Here is a 15,995-nt window from a genome sequence, read left to right on the forward strand (position 1 = left end):
TTTAAAGACCTGAACATGTACTCTTTTCAATTACTTTTTAACACTAACATCCTATGTGAGGTATTGCCAAAAATTGAATCAACTCCGTACACATAACCAGTTTATAGGAAATAAGAAAATAGAGAAACATGCTAAAAAATACAGTGGAAATTCAATCAGTATCCAGAGGAAACTCCAGAACAACGAATCTGATTTCTTCAATAAATAAGCTGCAAACATAAAATAAATGGAGGTGGAGTGGAAACCTGTACATTAAAGTAGATTTGAGAGACATAATCAGTACAATGTTTGGACCCTATTTGGATCATGATTTAGGAAATGTAAAATGACATCATTAAGGAAATTTGAACACTGGATGTTTGGTATTAATGAAGTATTGTTAATTTTTTAGATGTGAAATGGTATTGTGGTTAGTGTCTTTCTTTTTCATCCAGTTTTATAGAGATATAATTGAGGTTGGGTTTTTTAATCACCTTTATAGCTACATCTGTAGCTACTTCTGTATGGGGGAAAATACTTTGGTTTATTACACTGTAAGCAATAAAACGCCTGGTCTCATAAAATTTTTCCAATAACTCATTTTAAAATCAGCTTGCCAACAGCCATTAAGAAGTGAGACATAGTTTGTACAGAGTGGGAATTTGTTCAGCAGGTGGATCTGTAGGAACTTTTTCTTGTTGCTAAATTGCATGGCTTCCTTAGTGAGGCAGATTGCTGAACACATTGTGGGTGCAGAAATGAACTGGATCTTGATAAGTCTCATTTGACTGAGGGGAAGTGATCAAGCTAAGCTCACATCCTGCAAGACCAACTTGGGACAGGTCCTAAATCATGACTCCTAGGCCAGTGCTCTACTTTGCCTCCCTCAAAGATTATAGGGCAGTAAGTTAGGTGTGCCAACTAAAAATTGGCACTTGCCATCTACCTCTGGATAAAATCATGAGCCGCTGCAGCCGCTGACCTTCACTCCCTAAAAGTTCAGGGTGGAGATCAGGAATGAGGCACTCTGCTCTGGGAAAACTGGCAGAATAGGCCTTCAGATAGATATTTTCAAAAATTTTATGAGCCCAAATTCTTACGTCTCCTCAAATCTAGAAAAGCACTAAAATCATTAATGGCGACACCTGTTCCTCATGACTAGCAGCAAGGCTCTGCCTAAGTGTGTGCTGCTTGACTGTATGTAACCACTGTCCACTAAAATCATATATGATACTGAGCTCCCCCTGCCTCTTCAGAGCAGTTACTCAGAGCTATCTGAAATGCTGTCTCCCGGGCTGTTGTCCTTATTTTACCCCAAATAAAACTTAACTCACAACTCTCAGTTGTGTGATTTCATTTTGGTCAAAAGGTGCAAATCTGGGACCTGAGATGTCAAGGTTCCTGACTCCAGTGTCCCCTCTGCTACAGAAAGGTACTTGGGGGGCAACGAAGTAAGTTTGTGGTAAATTAGACATCCTAAGGAGTCACTCCAAATTTCACAGAAAGTAGATCTCACCAGGCTATAAAAGACTCAAATACGCTGTTCCTTGTAACATGCTCACAGCTTCTGTATGCTCTCAAATGTGCCCTGGACAAGACCACAGGTAAAACAAGGCTCAGTAAATGTGTAAGAATAAGCCAAGAACCCAGAAAAAAGCCTGCTGAAGGGAAGTGTTCAGTCTTGGGGACCACAGTGAGGACTTGCACACGGGGCGACCGTCTGAAAGGTCTCAGGGAGGAAAGAGTAAGGAGCAGTTTAAAAAAGAAAAAGGTCCCATCTCCCAAATTTGTGAAGCCGACCCTGGGCAAGCTGAACGGACGTGGTCTAAGCCGCAGAGGGCAGGCAGGGATCAACCGCGAGGTTGGGTGAGGGAAGGCAGAGTAGTGAGGGGCCAGGAAAGAACTGAAAGGCAGGAAGAAGCCCTGGCAGAGGTTTCCGGCAGGGACTGTCTTCTTCGCTGAGGTATCCCTCAGACTAGCTTAGTGCTGGCACGAGATCGGTGTTCAGTATCTGGAATTACCGATTGCTGGGGGCAGCCTTCCGCGGGTCTGAGCATCGAGTAATTGCGGACCCCGCGACCTCCACAGGTTCACTTTGCCCAAAACAAAAAGCCAGGTGCGCGGGAGAGGGAACGGCTCGCGGAGACCCCCCACCCCAAACTCCGCCCCGAACCCGCACCGAGGGTGCGCAGGCGGCGCCCGCCGTTTACGACAGGCCGGAAAGCAGCGGCCACAGACAACGCCGCCGGCCCGGGCCACTATGGGGGTAAGGCAGTGGCGAACCGCCTCCAAGGCAGGGGCTGGGAGGTGGCGAGGACCTGGAAGGCAGGCAGGGGCTCGCGCCAGGAGGAAATTAGGGGAGTGGGCTCGCGCTGAGAAGTAGCGGGGAGGCAGAGCTCGAAAGGGGAGGGTAGGGGCGGGGCAGGGGCTAGGCCTGGGGCTGCGCAGGCGCTGTTTGATGCAGTCGCCCTGGCATTCCTCCTCAGAAAATCGCGCTGCAGCTCAAAGCCACGCTGGAGAATGTCACCAACCTCCGGCCGGTGGGCGAGGACTTCCGGTGGTACCTGAGGGTAAGGCTGGAGGGGCGGGGCTCTAGACGTCTAAGCTGTAGACGCTTGGAGGCTCCGGGTGGGGGCGGGCCCGGTGAGGTTTTCCCATCCTGATCTCAGTAGTGAAGGGGAGGTTTCTCTCCTGCAGGACCAGATGTGTTTGATTATTAAATGTTCTCTTTTCTTCTGGGTAGAATTTTATGTTTGCTTTATTAAGCTTGTTGGCTAGTTCTTAACTGGCAGTGTCTTGGGATTCCTTTTGTAATTTTTCCCTCCGTTAAATATTTCATGATATGTAAACACACTATAGGAGAGGCAACTTGAAAGAGATCTTGTGATTATTTAGTAAAAATAATTTCACCTTCTTTTTTACTTGTTGATTAGGTTTTATTATTGTGAGGTGGTTTAATTGTGTACATGGCTCCACCCTTACTTCCCCATCCAGTATTGGAAATCTGTGTCCATTGAAGAAAATACACAACCTTCAAGTTGAGAATTGTTTTATTCGGTGGACTTTCTGAGGATTTCAAGCCAGGGAGGCAGCTTCTCAAATAGCTCTGAGGGACTACTCCCACGAGGTAAAGGAGGAGCCAGGATATGTAGGAGTTTTGCAACAAAGACCAGATAGTTGGAACATCAAAGGTTTACTGTTACTTAAGGAAAAACAGATATCTCAAGATAATGAATTTAGTGCTTTTCTATGTATAGGAAGATGCAAGAGTCTGGGCTTATTGGTTTTTTTCTTTTTCTTTTGTTATATTTATTTTTATTGAAGTATAGTCAGTTTACAATGTGTTAATTTCTGGTATACAGCACAGTGATTCAGTTATACATACACATATTCTTTTTTATGTTCTTTTTCATTAGAGGCTATTACAAGATATAAATATAGTTCCCTGTGCGGTACAGTAGAAACTTATTGTTTGCTTATTTTATATATAGTAGTTAGTATCTGCAAATCCCAAACTCACAATTTATCCCTCCACCCCTCCACTTACCCTCTGGTAACCATAAGTTTGTTTTCTATTTCTGTAAGTCTTTTTCTATTTTGTAAGTTCATTTGTGTCATTTTTTTTAGATTCCACATATAAGTGATATGGTATTTTTCTTTCTCTTTCTGGCTTACTTCACTTAGTATGACAGTCTCCATGTCCATCCATGTTGCTGTAAATGGCATTATTTTATTCTTTTTTATGGCTGAGTAGTACTCCATTTATCCAGTCGTCTGTTGATGGACAGTTAGGTTGCTTCCATGTATTGACTATTGTAAATCGTGCTGCTATGAACATTACGGTGCATGTGTCTTTTTGAATTAGCGTTTCCTCTGGATGTATGCCCCGGAGTGGGATTGCTGGATCATAGAGTAAGGCTATTTTAGTTTTTTAAGGAATCTCCATACTGTCCTCCATAATGGCTGCACCACACTACATTTTCACCAGCTGTGTAGGAGGGTTCCCTTTTGTCCCCACACTCTCCAGCATTCATCATTTGTGGACTTTTTAGTGATGGCCATTCTGACTGGTGCGAGGTGATACCTCATTGAAGTTTTTGATTTGCGTTTCTCTTGTAATTAGTGTTATTGAGCATTTTTTCATATGCCTATTGACCATTTGTAAGTCTTCATCAGAGAAACGCTTGTTTAGGTCTTCTGCCTATTTATTGATCGGGTTGTTGGTTTTTTTGTTGTTGAGTTGTGTGAGCTGTTTGTATATTCTGGAAATTAAGCTTTGTCAGTTGCATCATTTTACAAATATTTTCTTCCATCCCGTAGGTTGTCTTTTTGTTTCATTTATAGTTTTCTTTGCTGTGCAAAAGCTTGTAAGTTTAGTTAGGTCCCATTTGTTTATTTTTGCTTTTATTTCTATTGCCTGGGTAGGTTGCCCTAGGAGAACATTGCTAAGATTTATGTCAGAATGTTTTGCCTATGTTTTCTTCTAGGAGGTTTATAGTGACTTGTCTTATGTGGGCTCACTGAAATCATTCCTTTGATATGCACCTTAGCTATCTAGAGCCAGTGTCTTGTTCTTTCCCATCCTGATTCCACCCACGGTTGAGGGCGGCTGCAGTGCCTGAGGGCTTGGCACCAGACAGCCTATTTGTCTCCATCCTCAGTTCCCTTGGGCTCACTGCTGGGGCGGTGGTAGTGGCTGTTGGCTTGATGGCTGCAGCAGCCTTTGTTTGCTGATATGGCAGGCAGTGTTTTTCTTTCACATCTGGTATGCTGGTGGCATGGTCTACAGAGGTCCTCATCGTAACAGAGCAGTTTGAGGCCCTTCACTCTCCCAGATCCCAGAGCTTCTCTGTTTTCCTTTTAGTCTAAATCCCAGCATTCAGTACCTGACAAAAGCCTTATCTTTTTTAGGAAGCCTTCTGCCCACCTTTATTGCCAAATATTTTGAAGCCCGAGTGCCTGGGCTTTTTTGAGGAATTGATATTATTTGGCTTAAAAAAGCCCAGTCTAGAGAAGAAGACAAAGAAATAGAGTAGCAACAGAGTGATAAATACTTTCACAGCAAACCTACAGGGCCTGTGAGAACAGAGAGGAAGCTCCTAACCCAACAGGGATGGGGGGCTTTGAGGCCATTTCTGTACTGCATGAGCATTGAACCCCTAGCCAGACTGGGCACTTCTTACAGGAGGGCGAGCACGCCAATGTAAGAAACATTTTGACCTGTTCTTTGCCCAAAGATAAGTCTGGTTATGTCCTTAGTGGATGTAAGAGCTGGTTGTAAGGATGAGGTAAGAGCTGGTTGACAAGGTTATAAGCTTGCCCACCTCACACTGTTCTTACCCTTCCCTCGGCATCTGCCCAACTGAGCCAACTACTTTACTAATACTGCTTTTCCTCCCCTAAGATGAAATGTGGCAACTGTGGCGAGATTTCTGAGAAGTGGCAATATATTCGGCTGATGGTAATTGCTCTCCCCACCACTATACCCACACCCAAACACACACATGCTTCTGGGGAGGGATTTGTGGCCCTAACCTCTCTGATCTCTGCCCCTTGCTTTTTGTGGTTTGGGAGGGCAAGCATTGGTGTGTTCAACACTGGGAAGTGAGGCAGAATTCACAATCAAGGGGATGTCCTTTCCTCAGCCTCAAGAAGCCTCCCTAGGATTCTTATCCTAGCAAGTTGCTCACCCCTCTCTAGGTCTTGGTCTCTTCAACTGGATAATAGGTGGTAGGATTGGGTCTCCTGAGGATCCTTGTATGTAACTGACATGTGACTAGAGGTCCTGTTTACTCCTTGCCAGGATAGCGTGGCACTGAAGGGAGGCCGTGGCAGCGCCTCTATGATCCAGAAGTGCAAGCTGTGTTCAAGGGAAAACTCCATCGGTAGGTAGGCCATGGATACTGGGCTCTGCCAGGCTGCCCCACAGCTTCCTGGTATCAGAGCAAAAGCAGGCTCATGTTACCTATGGTAGACCCAGACCTGAGGTACTCAAGCTTCTGCGGCAGACTCTTTCTTACCCAGAGCCACACTTGGGCACCTGGATGGGGCCAGGGTATGAACCCAAATCAACTTTGTCTTCTCTTTTACCTTTCAGACATTTTGAGCAGCACCATCAAATCTTACAATGTAAGTTTCCGGCTGCAGTGGCAGGCACGGTGGGATTAGATCGAGGCTGGGATCTAGGAAGCCTGGGTTCTAGAATTATATTTGCACCAGACCGACCTGCCATGGGACTGACTTATATCAAGTACTTTTTCATTCATTCACTCTATCAGTCATTTATTCACCTTACACTGACTGAGTGATTGGGTAGGAAAAGGACTCATAAACAGGCTATAGTAGTGCCTTCTTATAATTGCTGGGCGGTGGGAGCTCGAGGGACTTCTGACCCAACCTGGCCACTCAGGCTCCAACACTGGAAGCACTCACCTTATCTATGTCTTGGGGGACTAGTAAGCCTTCTCTGAAACCATGGGTGGGACAGTGCTTTGAATGGTGCATGCCATCCTTGATATTGTTGATGTTATTAGGTATTTATATGTTACAGCATAATAGATTAGTCCAGAGGTGAGGGAGGGAGTGTATGCTTTGGGTCTGTGTGTTTAAAGAAAGGCAGTTACTTGTATTCATCCATTCCTTATATGGTATTTTTGAAAAATGTCTGATTTATGCCAAATCCTCAGCTTTGTCCTGAAGTTAAAGGGAGAAATCACATAAGGACTTGCCCTCAAGGAAATCATAATCTACTGTAGAGATAGACTAGCAAACAGAAAGCAAACCAGGACCAACAGAGAAGTGCCCCCACCCCAGCCAGGCGCATGGTTGGTATGCAGGAAGCATGACAGAAGGGGAATGAAAGTGTGGGTGCGGTCCTTGGCATCTCTGGGCCCAGGGCTCAGGCAGGTGTGAATTTCCTAGCTGTACCACCCTGCTCAGAGGTGAGCACCCTCCATGAACAAATCCCATTTCAAAGGCTTTAAGTCAGCCCCTGCCTTGACAGCCTGGCAGATGGTTAGCCAAAGGCCACAGCTAAGTGTCCTGGGACCCTTTGGATGATCTTTGTAGCTTAATGTTAAAGTTACATAATGGTAATTTTATCTACCATTCATTGAGCATAGTGTCGGGTCCTTTACACCTAGTTCAGATTCTCACAATAAACCTGTAGGAAACAGAGCTTCCTCAGCTCTGTTTGACGATCTTAGGCCCAGGGAGGAAGAGCGACAGAACTCTGTCTGAGGTCACATCCAGGCATCCCGACCCTAGAGCCCACACTCTATTCTCCAGCATCCATGTCTCGTGGTGAGCAGGTGCCAAGGCAGGTTTCTTCCAGAAGGGGATGAGTTGCTCCTGAGTCCCATTCTGGGCTTGCAGGGGCATTGGGATCACCCTGACGGCCTGGTTGGGCCTACCTCCTCAACACATTTCCTTTCTAGGCTGAAGACAATGAGAAATTCAAGACGATAGTAGAGTTTGAGTGCCGAGGACTTGAACCGGTTGATTTCCAGCCCCAGGTGTGTGTCTTCCTGGGGAACCTGTGTTATTGGGGAGGGCATATACGAAGTGACAGCAGAACTTTGCTTCCTTCATAGACCACAGACTAATAGTTCTCCTTTCTAAGAATAATTATTATTTTTTAAGCATTTAACATATGTTTGGCACCAGGCTCGTTACTTTAAACGTTACCTCACTTATACTCACAGTATGCCTGTGAAGTTAGTTATTCATCCTATTTTTCAGATGAGGAAAGAACTTTAGAGATTTTGCACCTTGCCTAGGGTAACACAGTTAGTAAGTGGGGAGCTGTAATTTGAATCCAATTCTGTCTGTCTGACTGCAGAGCCAGTGCTCCTGCCCTCGTGCCACTTTATTTGTGTAGCGTTTTCACCTCGCAGCTCTGTGAGGTAGGCAGAGGAGACAGTATTGTCAGCCCCATTTCATAAGTAAGAAAACTGAGATCCAGAGTGGGAGGTGACATGCCCAGGGTCATTCAGAAAATCAAGGGTAGTAGAAGGATTTACCCTGCATCTCCTGCCTTCTAGTCCAGGGTTCTAATTTGGAGAAACCACTCTAGCCTCAGGGCAGCTCAGCCTGCCGGGTCCTGGAAGCTCAAGTCATTATTCCAGAACAGCGGCCCACACTGCGTCTCTGTCCCCCATCCCACAGGTGTTGTGAGAAGGACCAGTTCCCTGGCCAGGTCTGGCATGCCAGACCCTCCTTTCCCTCAGATTAACTGCTGCCTTCCTGTCACCTGCAGGCCGGGTTTGCTGCCGAGGGTGTGGAATCGGGGACAGTCTTCAGTGACATTAATCTGCAGGAGAAGGTAGGGGACTTGGGGGCCTTACAGGGATCTATAGGGTACCTGGTGGAAATTGCCTTTTAGGTGAACAAGGCTCTTCAGTGGGAAGCTGACTCTGCACTTCTGTGCCTTTTGTTGGTGGTTTTGGCGTCCAAGATAACCCCAGGTGTAGTGCTGAAGTGCTACGTAGCGTCCCCACGCAGGAAGGCCAGGACTTGCCTTATAGAGAAAATATATATTCGATGAGCATTGTTTAGGCATAAGATACAGTACTGTTGGCCATGAATTTAGTATTAATGAATCAATGCATGTATTAAATAAGGTGTTTTTAAACAGAAACATACATGAAACAAAGTTATGTATTGATCAGTTGAAGAAAGTATGATCAGATGCTCCCAGGAACCTAACCCTATATTTCTCCGGGAGCAGTGTTCACTGATTCAGTGTTTGTGGGGACTTTGTAGAACAAAACTACCGTGAATAACAAGAATCTACTGTACTCCTGGACATGTTACTGCCTTGCAGATAAGGAAAGCTGTGGTCAGGCCTCAAAGGAAGGAAGGATAAAAACATTTGATTTGCATAGCACCTAGGAGTAACCTAACTGGCTTTACTGAGCTCTCATAGGCGCCTGGCACTGTGCTGAGTACTCTTACATGTGTTACTTCATTTGATTCTTTCAATATTCAACATAAAACGTATTGTTGTCCCTTTTTTTTTTTTTTAAATAGAGGACAGACTGAGGCTCAGAGAAATTAGTGACTTGCCCAAAATCAGAAAGCTAGAAGAACAGGAATTTAGGCCTGTGCAGTCTGGCTCTGCCCTGGGTCAGACATGCTCGTGAAGTCTGAGTCAGAGCCTGAGCTGGGCCTTAACAGTCCCAGTTCCCCACTCTCTGTGCTGTCCCAGGCTGCCTCTTGAGGCTAACGTTTTTTTTTCCCCCATAGGACTGGACTGACTATGACGAAAAGGCTCAGGAGTCTGTGGGAATCTACGAAGTCACCCACCAGTTTGTGAAGTGCTGAACCCTCCTCCCATACACTTGCCTCTAGGAACTGAAAAGGGACAATGTGCCCCAAGTAGCAGAGGCTGGTCCCTTCAACCCTTATCCCCTGGCAGCTGTCCAGGCCCTCACAGCCTGCAGGCTGGGCTCTGCCACAGCTTCCCGATCCCTACCAATAAAGCTCCTGTTTGTGCTACACTGGTGCCTGAACAGCCACCCCCTTCACAAGTTAGAATGCATGTTGGAGGTCTCTGACGGCTTCGTGGCACCTTCCCACAATACAGGATCTTAGCCTGATCTAATTTGCAAAGTATGCAGGAGCACAAAGCCCCTAAGGGCTCTCCAGCACTTGAGTGCACAGGCCAACCCAGGGGACCAAGGGTGTCAAGGCCATTGGTACAAAGGGCAGCTGAGCCTGGGACGATGCCATGAGCCCGTAGTCCTGAGCCAAAAGGTCGCATTGACCATCTTGGCTCTCACGTAATCCCAGGCATCTCTGTTAGCTGGTGTCACTTCATACTCCAGGGCTAGAAGGGACTTTGGAGGTCAGCAGTTCTGTCCTGGTATTAATCTATACAATCCCTGCCAGATGCACATCAGGTCTTTGCTCACTTGTTGTGGTGGGGGCAATCCTCTACTGTTAGGAGAATCCCTATGAAAATTCTTCCTTGTGCCAGATCAGTCTCTGTGCTCCCTGTAGCTCCTCCTGATGGTCCTGGTTTGTCCCCTCTGTGGTCACACTTCCGTGTTCTGCCCCTGGACAGCCCTGTAGAGATGTGAAGACAGTGGCCTCTGTGTCTCATGGGCCTAGTTCCCTGGGTCTTAAGATCCCCCTACACAGTGGACAGAGTTGTTTAGTGCACAGTTAGTCATGAGGGCAAGCCATGTCTTCACACCAGTGACTCCACCATGTGGAAAACCTGTTACAGGAGATCTTGTTCCTCCAGTGTTTTGCTGGAGTCTGGAATTCTTTGGAAGTAAAAATTACTCTCTTCATTTTCTGAATGGCCCACTGGGAACGGTCTACCTGCTTTAAGGTTTGTTGTGGGGCTCCAGGAAGGGGACCCTCAGATTGCAGGTAAAGCTGGACATGTCCAGGGATGGGGAAGAGGTGCCTACCTTGTCCCCTCTGCAGTCTGGCAGCTAAGTCACATGTCTTCTGGGTTCCCTGTGTTCCTGGCCCCTTGGCCTGTGCTTTCTGCACCTGACAGCCAGGCCTCTTTGGCCTCCCTCGGCCAGCAGCTCTGCCAACCCCCACCTGCTGGGAATGGTCCACTGCCCAGCCTGAAAGCAAACGAGGGGCCATGAGGCTGGGTAAGCAGCCTTTCTGGGTTTTAGTCTCCATACCAGCCAGTGTGTGTTACAAAAACAAGCACTAAAAGGATCAAGTTTTCTTTATATTGTAAATTATTTTCTCATCTTTCAGGAGGTAGAGGAACCCAAATAATCAGTAACAGATGGAAAACTAGGTTATGTCAATAAATGTAGAAAAAGTATTCAACAACAAACCATAGAAACCCTTAGCAAACTAGGAATAGAAAGGAACTACCCTTACCTCACAACGGATATCTACAGGAGGTTCAGAGCAAATGAAATATTTGAAGTATTCCATTCAAGATTGGGGTGAGATGAGGATAGCTGGATCACTCCCTTCATCATTGTGCTTGAGCTCCCCCTGTCCCCAGCACAATAAGACTGAAAAGAAAGAAGGTGAAAGGACTAGGAAGAAACAATTCACTTTTCACAGATTGTGATTTTTCCAAATTACCAACTCCAAAAGCACTAACAGGCATGGGATTTAGGGTTGATAAACAGAAATCAAATGCATTTCAGTACACTGGCAACACACAATGAAGAAAAAATACCATTTGCAATAGGAACAGCAACAAAATTACCCCCAAAAGTAACGTAATTAACTATATCAAAGATGTTCCTGACCGATCGATAGATTGGCCAAGATGGCAGGGTTAGAAGGACCCTGCTGTTAACCTCCTCTCATGAGTACACCAAAATCACAACTTTGTAAAACTATCATCCATGAAAAAGATTGAAACCTACCAGAAACGATCTATAAAAACATAAAGAAGGAACCACGGAAACTGGTAGTAGGGGTGGGCCCACAATATAGTCAAGGTGGGCGGCCCACAAACGGGAATAATTACATTGCAGAGGTTCTTCCCACAGGAGTTCCTGCACTGGGAAGACACGCCTGGGAGCATTTGGCCTTAAAGGCCAGAGGGGCTTGATTCTGGGACTCCTATAAGACTGGGGGAAATAGAGAAGTAGCTCTTATTAAAGGGCACACACAAAAAACCTAGGCAAAAGCAGTAATTTGGTAGGAGCCTGGGCCAGACCTATCTGCTGGTTTTGGAGAATTTTCTGGAGAAGTGGAGGGCAGCTGTGGCTCATCCTGGGACATAGATATTGGCAGCAGCCATTCTTGGGAGATCTTTCTACTGTATGGATGCTGGTACTGTTGGATACCAGTATAGAATCCTCCTTCTAGCTCTTTAGCACCAAGAGCTGGCCCTACCCACCAGCCTGTAGGCAACAGTGCTGGGATCTGCCCACCCCCACCCCCATCTCAGACCAAGCAACTAACTGGCAAGGACAGCCTCACTCATCAGAAGACAGGCTGCCTAAAGACCTTATGAGCCCACAGCTGCCCCTGGGCAGCCCTGTCCACCAGAGAGCCTAGGGCCCAGCTGCACACACCAGTGGGCAGGCATCAGTGCCAGAATTCCATGGGCCCCAATTCTGTCCTCCATGAAGCCTGCTCTAGCCTCTGGACCAGCCTCACACATCAGGGGGCAGACATTAGGTGCAAGAAAACTACAATCCCACAGTCTGCAGATCCAGTCTTCCCACAGCAGGCCAGACCTTTAACCCTGGGACCAGGTGGGTGGTGGGCCATGCCCATTAGCAGGCCAACAAAAACTTCAGGACACCCTGGACTTTATACCCAACTGTGTCAGGAACCCCTTCCCCCAGCAACCTGACACCAGTTCTGGGATCCCTGGGCCCTGCAACCAGACTCCAGGACACTTCTCTGCCTGATAGGCTGGCCCTAACCTCAGGACCTGGCTTCACCCACCTGTGGGCTGGCAACAGCCCCAGAGTCTTCTAGACCCTGACTCTGCCTACCAGTGAGCCAGCACTGGCCCTGGGGTGTCCTGGGGTTCTGCAGTCAGCAACCTCATGATCCAGCCTCGCCAAGCAGCAGCCAACACCCTCCATGCAAGGCAGGGTCTGGCAACCAACTGTACTGGGAGCTAACCAAGCCTACCAGACCACCTACATAGTCTGCTGCCAAACAGAAGGACCCTGCACAGCCTGCATAGTGGGTACCCCTGGAGTATGTGGCTCTGGTGACAAGAAGGGAGTGCACTGCTGGGATGCAAAGGATGTCTCCTACAGGAGGCCACTTCTCCAAGGTTGGGAAACATAACCAACCTACCAGACACATAGAAATAAAAACAGCAAGTTAGGCAAATGGGACAACAGAGGAACATGTTCTGAATAAAGGATCCCCTAGAAGAACTAAGTGAAGTGGAGATAGGCAGTCTACCCAGTGAAGAGTTCAGAGTAATGATTGTAAAGATGATCAAAGAACTCAAGAAAAGAATGGATGCACAGAGAGAGAAGTTAGAAGTTGTTAACAAAGAGTTAGGAAACATAAAGAACAACCAAACAGAGATAAAGAATACAATAGCTGAAAGGAAAAGTACACTAAAGGGAAGCAACAGTGGACTAAATGATACAGAGGAACGGATCAGTGAGCTGGAAGGCAGAGTAGTGGAAATCATTGGTGCTGAACAGAAAAAAAAAGAAATGAAAAGAAATGAGAATGGCTTAAGAGACCTCTGGAACAACATCAAGCATACTTACATTCACATTATAGGAATCCCAGAAAGAAAAAGAAAGGGTCAAAGAACATATCTGAAGACATAATAGCTGAAAACTTCCCTAATATGGGAAAGGAAACAGTCATCCAAGTCCAGGAAGCAGAGGGAGTCCCATCCAGGATTAACCCAGAGGGACACACCAAAATAAACTATAATTAAAATGCCAAAAATTAAAGAGAGAATATTAAAAAGCAAAAAGCAACAAATAACATGTAAGGGAGCTCCCATAAGCCTATAGTTGATTTTTCAGCAGAAACTTAGCAGGCCAGAAAGGAGTGGCATGATATATTTAAAGTGATTAAAGGGAAAAACTTACAACAAAGAATACTCTACCCAGCAAGGCTCTCATTCAGATTTGATGGAGAGATCAAAAGCTTTATTGACAAGCAAAAGCTAAAAGAGTTCAACACCACCAAGCCAGCTTTACAAGAAATGTCGAAGGAACTTCTCTAAGCAAAAAAGAACTAGAAACATGAAAATTATGAAAGAAAAAGCTCACTAGTAAAGGTAAACATACATTAAAGATAGGAAATCATCCACACACAAAGCTAGTAGGAAGGTTAAAAGAGAAAAGCCGTAAAATTGTCTCTATCCACAACAAGCAGTTAAGGGATATACATTAAAACAATTAGATATAAAATATGATCTCAAAAACAGTCATTGTGATGGGAGGAGAGTACAAATGCAGGGTTGTTAAAATGCATTTGAAATGAAGAGATCAGCAACAATCATGGATAGATAGATAGCATTATATAAACCTCATGGTAACCACAAACCAAAAGTCTATAATACACACATAAGATACACACATGAAAAAGGAATCCAAATATAGCACTAAAGATCATCATCAATCACAAGAGAAGAGAACAAAAGAAGGGGGGAAAAGACCTACAAAAAAAAAACCAATTAACAAAATAACAAGAACATACATATCAATAATTACTTTAAATGTAAATGGACTAAATGCTCCAATCAAAGACACAGAGTGGCTGAATGGATACAAAAACAAAACCTGTATATATGCTGCCTACAAGAGACTTATGTCAGATCTAAAGACCTACACTGACTGAAAGTGAGGGGATGGAAAAAGTTATTCCATGCACATAGAAATCAAAAGAAAGCTGAGGTAGCAATACTTGTATCAGACAAAATAGACTTTAAAATAAAGACTGTTACAGGAGACAAAGAAAGACACTACACAATGATCAAGGGTTCAAGCCAAGAATAAGAAATAACAATTTTAAATATATATGCACCCAATTAGGAGCACCTAAAAACATAAAGCAAATATTAATGGACATAAAGAAAGAATTCATCAGTAACACAGTAACAGTAGAAGAAATTAACACCCCACTCACATCAATGGACAGATCATCCAGTCAGAAAATCAATAAACAAACACTGGCCTTAAATGACACATTAGATCAGATGAAATTAACTGATATATATAGAGCATTCCATCTGAAAGCAGCAGAATACACATTCTTTTCCAGTGCACATGAAACATTCTCCAGGATAGATCACCTGCTAGGTCACCAAAAATGTCTCAATGAATTTAAGAAAACTGAAATCATATCAAGCATCTTTTCTAACCACAATGCTATGAGACCAGAAATCAACTAGAGGGAAAAAAATGCAAAAAACACAAACACATAGAGGCTAAAAAATATGCTATTAAACAACCAATGGATCACTGAAGAAAACAAAAAGGAGATAAAAAAATACCTAGAGACAAGTGCAGACAAAACATGACTATTCAAAACCTGTAGCACACTGCAAAAGCAATTTTAAGAAGGAAGTTTATAGTAATACATGTTTACCTCAGGAAATAATAAAAATCTAAAACAACCTAACTTTTCGCCTAAAGGAACAAGAAAAAGAAGAAAAAACAAAACCCAAAGTTAGTAGAAGAAAGGAAATCATAAAGATCAGAGCAGAAATAAATGAAGTAGAAACTTAAAAAAATAGAAAAGATCAATGAAACTAAGAGCTAGTTCTTTCAAAAGATAAACAAAATTGATAAACCTTTAGCCAGACTCATCGAGAAAAAAAGGGAGAGGGTCCAAATCAATAAAACCAGAAATGAAAAAAGGAGAAGTTACAACTGACACCACAGAAATACAAAAGATCATAAGAGAGTACTACAAACAACTATATGCCAATAAAATGGACAACCTAGAAGAAATGGACAAATTCTTAGAAATATACAACCTCTCAAGACCAAACCAGGAAGAAATAGAAAATGTGAATAGACCAATTACCAATACTAAAATTTAATCAGTAATTTTAAAACTCCCAACAAAAGTCCAAGACCAAATGGTTTCCCAGGTGAATTCCAACAAATATTTAAAGAATTAACACCCATCCTTCTCAAACTATTCCCAAGAACTGCAGAGGAAGAAACATTCCTGAACTCATTCTATGAGGCCAGCATCACCTTAATACCAAAACCAGACAAAGCTATCACACACACACAAAAAGAAACTGTCCAATATTACTAATGAGCATAGATGCAAAATTACATACCAATTATTAATCTTCATTTGGCTGGAAGAATAGGGAAACAGCACCCCCTAAATCCATGGGTCTAGTCTTTATTGCACAGGATTATCAGAATCAAGCAGAAGTTTATGCCTTAAAAAAATGAAGAGGATTTTTAAAGAAAGGACACCACAGGAGAGAGAAGCAAGTCTGCAGAAAAGATGAAAGAGCATTTCCGACCATCACCTGAAGAGCCAGGAGCCAGTGGGAACTTACTATTACCTGAACTTACTGAACTTAATGCTGGAAAGTTCTTTGGGATGAGGCA

General features: G+C 44.3%; 1 protein-coding gene across 1 annotated transcript; it reads left to right on the forward strand.

Moving 5' to 3' along the window:
• Positions 1-2,153: 2,153 nt before the first annotated feature.
• Positions 2,154-9,479, forward strand: CZIB (CXXC motif containing zinc binding protein). Its single transcript, XM_031465159.2, has 8 exons — positions 2,154-2,245; positions 2,466-2,549; positions 5,384-5,440; positions 5,783-5,864; positions 6,077-6,108; positions 7,416-7,493; positions 8,237-8,302; positions 9,226-9,479. The coding sequence occupies exons 1-8, from the start codon at positions 2,240-2,242 to the stop codon at positions 9,301-9,303; spliced, it is 483 nt and encodes a 160-aa protein (XP_031321019.1). The 5' UTR covers positions 2,154-2,239; the 3' UTR covers positions 9,304-9,479.
• Positions 9,480-15,995: the final 6,516 nt, after the last annotated feature.

Source organism: Camelus dromedarius, chromosome 14 (assembly GCF_036321535.1).
Source record: "Camelus dromedarius isolate mCamDro1 chromosome 14, mCamDro1.pat, whole genome shotgun sequence".
Lineage (NCBI taxonomy): Eukaryota > Metazoa > Chordata > Mammalia > Artiodactyla > Camelidae > Camelus > Camelus dromedarius.